Here is a 4,689-nt window from a genome sequence, read left to right as displayed (position 1 = left end):
AAGATAAAACAAAAAACCATCACATCGAAGCTGTACAGTGCAAACCAACAGAAGGAGTAGAGCCTAAAAGAAGGCACTAGAAGCAGAGACCCACTCATTCGCACACTCAGGAATCCATGGAAACACTAAACTGAAAGCTATAAGATGTGCACAGAGGACCTGGTGCAGACCCGAACAGGCCCTGTGCCTGCTGCCTCAGTCTGAGTTCATATGAGCTCTGCTCAGTTGGTTCAGAGCCTCGTTCTCTTGGTGTCCTGCATCCCCTCCGTCTCTTACCCTCTTTCTGCCTCCTCTTCCTTTGGGTGCTCTGAGCTCTGAGGGGAGGGTTTTGACAAAGACATTTCATTTAGAGCTCTGTGTTCCAAGGTTTCTCTCTGTGTGAAACGTCTGGCTGTGTCTCTGAATTTGTTTTCATATGCTGCAGGAGGAAGCTTCTCTGGTGATGGATGAATAAAGAGGGCTCTGATCTATGAGTGTAGCAGAATATCTTCAGGGGTCATTTTGTTCTTACTTTTATTTTTCTTTTTGAGCTGTAGCATTTTTCTCCTAGTTCCTGGTTCCTGGTCACTCAAGCAATGCCACATATTCAAACCATACATTGGATAATTACTCCCACAATGCACTGCATTGTGCCACTGTTGAGTCCTGATATTTCGTATAGGCAGGATAGCATGGTTCATCAAAGGTTTTGTGGCTGGGTTGGTATATACATTTCTCATTTGGTAGCCTGTAGAATACTTCCTATACCAAAGATGTTAAATCACGGGTGTGAAGGTTCTATGTAGGCCCCAGCTACATGTCTCCAGTTCAATGAGTTGTGTGGGAATTGTCTTCAGCGATGAAGCCTTGCTGTCAGTTTGTGGAGCCAACCTACTGTCTTGACAACAGCCTTGGGTTGTTTGGGGTTGGCCAGAAACCCAATTGAATGTTACCTAATCAAAGTACTAAAAGCTTCATTTAATGACAAGATCTGACCAGGTGGGACTATGCCTCCCTCATTATTTGGAGAATTCATGAGGCTCACCTTCCTGTAGTTTAGGAAGTTTCTGCTGCACTAAGTTTTCACACCAGCACTCAATGCCCCTCAATTCTAACTGTCTCTCCCCACACTGTATCCCTCAAGCCCAGCTCTCCTCCCTCCCGGACCTCCCATTCCTGTCCATTATGATGCCCCTAGTATACCCATGAACTCTGTTCTATTTTCCCTCCCAGGGAGATTTATATTCCCCTCCTAGTACATTTGTCTGTATCTAACGTTCTGGGTCTATGGATTGTAGCTTTGTTATCATTTATTTAATGACTAATATTCACCTATAAGTGAATACATGCCATGTTTATCTTTTTGGGTCTGGGCTACCTCACTCAGGATTCTTTTCTAGTTCCATCCCTTTGCCTAAATTTTCATGATACTGTTTTTTTTTTTAAAAAAATCCGAATAATACTCCATTGTATAAATATAACACATTTTATTCATCCTTCTGTTGAAACTCTCTGTCCCTAGGCTTTCTTTTTTTTCCCTGGATTTGGGGGCAGGGTACATTGGGAGAATTTCAGTGACTGTTTCCATTTCTCTAGGGATTATAGGTCTGTTTAAATTCCTTATTTGATCTTGATTTAACTTTGGTAAGTAGTGCCTATCAAGAAAAGTATCCATTTCTTTTAGATTTTCCAATTTGGTGGAATATAAGTTTTTTAAGTATGTCCTTTAAATTCTCTGATCTCCTCAGGGTCTCTTATGTATCAGCGTTTGATTCTGATTTTGTTAATTTGGTCAGTCTCTTTCCACCTTTTAATTTGGATAAAAGTTTGTCAACCTTATTGATTTTTTTTCTAAGAATCAATTCATCTTTCCTTTTATTGTTTGTATTGCTCTCTTTGCTTCTATTTTATTGAATTCAACCCTGAGTTTGATTATTTCTTGCCATCTGCACTTTTGGGTGTGACTTCTTTTCTTTTCTTTTTTTTCTGAGTAGTGGTTCTCACCCTTCCTAAAGTGCGGCCCTTTATAACATCAGTTAGCTCCAGAATTTCTCTGTTTAGATTTTTTCTGAATGACCTGTCTATTGATGAGTGTGGAATGTTTATGTCTCCCACTGTCAGTGTGTGAGAGTCAATGTATGATTTAAACTGGAGTAGTGTTTCTTTTACAAACTTTAGTGTCCTTGTGTTTGGGGCATAGATGTTAAGAATTTAAATATGCTCTTGGTGGATTTTTCCTCTGATGAGTATGTAGTGTGCATCCCTGTGTCTTCTGATGAGATTTAAATCTAATTTGTTAGATATTAAAATAACCACACTGGTACAATTCTTAAGTCCATTTCCTTGGAACACCTTGTTTTAACCCATTTACCCCAAGGTAATATCTGTCTTTGATGTTAACACAATTTTCTTGGCTGCAGTCAATGGGTGAATCCACTCTTTCATCCATTATGTTAATTTTTTTAAATTTTGGAACTTGAGACCGTTAATGTTGAGAGATATCAATCAATGGGCTATGATTTTTGATTTCTGTTATTTAGTTGGTGCTATTATTGTTGTTGATATTGGTGGTGACGCAGGGTGTGTGTTTTCCTACTTTGATTTTTCTGCTTTGGATTATTTTATTCCCTGTGCTTTCCTGTATCCAGATAATATTTTCACACTGGACCTTTTCTTTGAGCATCTTATTTAGGGCTAAATTTTTGATAAATATTGTTTAAATTTGATTTTATCATCAAATACCTTATTTTTCTCTATCTATGGTGATTAAAAAGTTTGCTTGATATTATTATTAAGGCTTATATCTGTGGGTTTTTTGAATCTGCAGTACATCTGTCTGGGCCCTTTTGGCTTTCAGAGTCTCCATTGAGAAGTCAGGTATAATTCTAATAGGTTTGCCTTTATATGTTGTTTGGTCTTTTTGTTTTGAAACTTAATAATCTTTCCCTGTTCTGTGCATTTATGTGTTAATGGGTCTTTCTTTTCTGATATAATCTACTTGATGTTCTATAAGATTCTTATACCTTTGTAGACAGGATTACTGAGCTCTAGTGGAGACACATTGTCCTGGCTGTGACTGATTGTGTTTTTATGCTGGCATCCAGGAATCTTTTTTGGCGGTGATTATAGGTCTAGGTGCTGATATCTGGGTTTGTCTTTGTTAGGTGGATGTTTGGTTTCTTGGTTTCTGGGGTTTAGGTGAGCATGATGGCTGTGTGTTGTCATAGGAAGCTTTCTGTGGATCTGTTTCCCTATCCTGCCCAGCTGGTGTGTCCCAGGAATTCCTGCTGGTGATGGAGGCTGGGATAATGGGATGAGTTGGGAAAAGGAGGATTGGAGGAGAAGATCTTTGTGATTCACTGGGTATGGGGCCAGGGAGGCAAGGGAGAGCACACCAGGCATTCTGCTGCAGAGCTGTAGGTAAGATGGGGGCAGTAAGGGTGGATCTGGAGAATCAGAAGGAGAGGCATGGATTCTCTGTCAGCCTACCTGCTTCCCTGGTCAGAGTGGACTTTGGCTTAGTAATGGTGCATCCTGGGGAAGATCAGGGAAATTCAAAGAGATGTGGAGTGTGGGTAGGGAAGGCTGCAGCAAGGGTTCTGTTGCAGAGGTGAGGTGAGGACTGGGGTGTGGGTCTTGGGGAACAGAGGGAGAGGTGAAGATCTGCAGTCAGCCTACCTGGATCCATGGCAGGAGTGGCGTGTGGGTTAGCAGAGAGAGTGCGAATTGTTTTTCCTAGGGAACAACAACAAGAATAAATGATATCATCTATGAACTGCCATGAGTTTGTAAGGTCTTGTGGCTAGGGAGGGATTTATCTGTGAGCACTGGGGAGATGAGGCATGTCCTGACACACCTGTCTGTTTGTATTAAATACTCATTGGCTTGTTAAACTGTAAGAGAGATCAAAATTACTAGCATTTATTTTTTTCAAGAACCCATTCATGATGGACAAACTCCTGAACCAGAGAAAGTTCAGTTACAGCTCCCAGCAGTGTCAGCACACAGTGTCTGTAGACCAGAGGGCACTGGGCATGGACACACAGATTGATGGGTACCAGCTCTGCTTTTGCCTTACTTGGCCATGCTGAGGTAGTTGGCAGCCTGGAGCAGCTCAACTGCTGTGATTGACTGAGATTTGTTTTTCATTGGAAGAATACAATCTCTCTAGTGTGTAGTTCAATTGCCTGTAGTGTTTATTTAGTTTGTTACATAAGAAGATGATATCTAGGTTAATTCAGTTTAATGGACTTTATAGGATGTAAACATGGAAACTTTGTGTTCTGGTCTTTAGTTGTCCCCCCAACCTCATGCAAAGTATGGAGCCCAGAGATGTGTATGTCACTATGATAAGCAAGTTCTCTTCCAAAGAGCCCACATCTCCAGACTCCTCCTTGTGCATTGTAGAGATGCTCTCCTGCTGAGCATGCCTGTCCTCATTCCCTCACAGGGATTTAAAGCAAGTGTTCTCCTGCTGAGCCATGTCTCCTCTAGGAAATGTTTAGTCCTGACTGCCAAGAGACTTCAGTGTCCCTGGGCTCACCCTGCTCCTGAATTGTTCATATGACTGTCCCAAGTGTAGAAAGGCAGGGATGTGAAGAAAAGGGACTGAGACAAATCAACAGTAGAGAGGTAAGAATAGCAAGACAGGTTCCAATAAAGAGAGGCACAGAGACACAAGGAATCTACAATAGGAGGAGATGTGTGGTA

At 41.2% G+C, this 4,689-nt stretch overlaps 1 protein-coding gene across 1 annotated transcript in view; it reads left to right on the top strand.

The window, feature by feature from the left end:
• Nucleotides 1-4,689, top strand: part of LOC101996958 (cytochrome P450 2B2-like) — a 27,959-nt gene that overhangs the window by 16,591 nt on the left and 6,679 nt on the right. The window contains exon 9 of the mRNA XM_013354848.2: nucleotides 3,528-3,554. Within this exon, the coding sequence (XP_013210302.1) occupies nucleotides 3,528-3,554 (27 nt within the window). The remainder of the gene's footprint in view (nucleotides 1-3,527; nucleotides 3,555-4,689) is intronic.

The sequence above is a fragment of the Microtus ochrogaster genome, unplaced genomic scaffold, assembly GCF_000317375.1.
Source record: "Microtus ochrogaster isolate Prairie Vole_2 unplaced genomic scaffold, MicOch1.0 UNK74, whole genome shotgun sequence".
Taxonomy (NCBI): domain Eukaryota; kingdom Metazoa; phylum Chordata; class Mammalia; order Rodentia; family Cricetidae; genus Microtus; species Microtus ochrogaster.
This window is presented reverse-complemented; position numbering and strand designations above follow the sequence as displayed.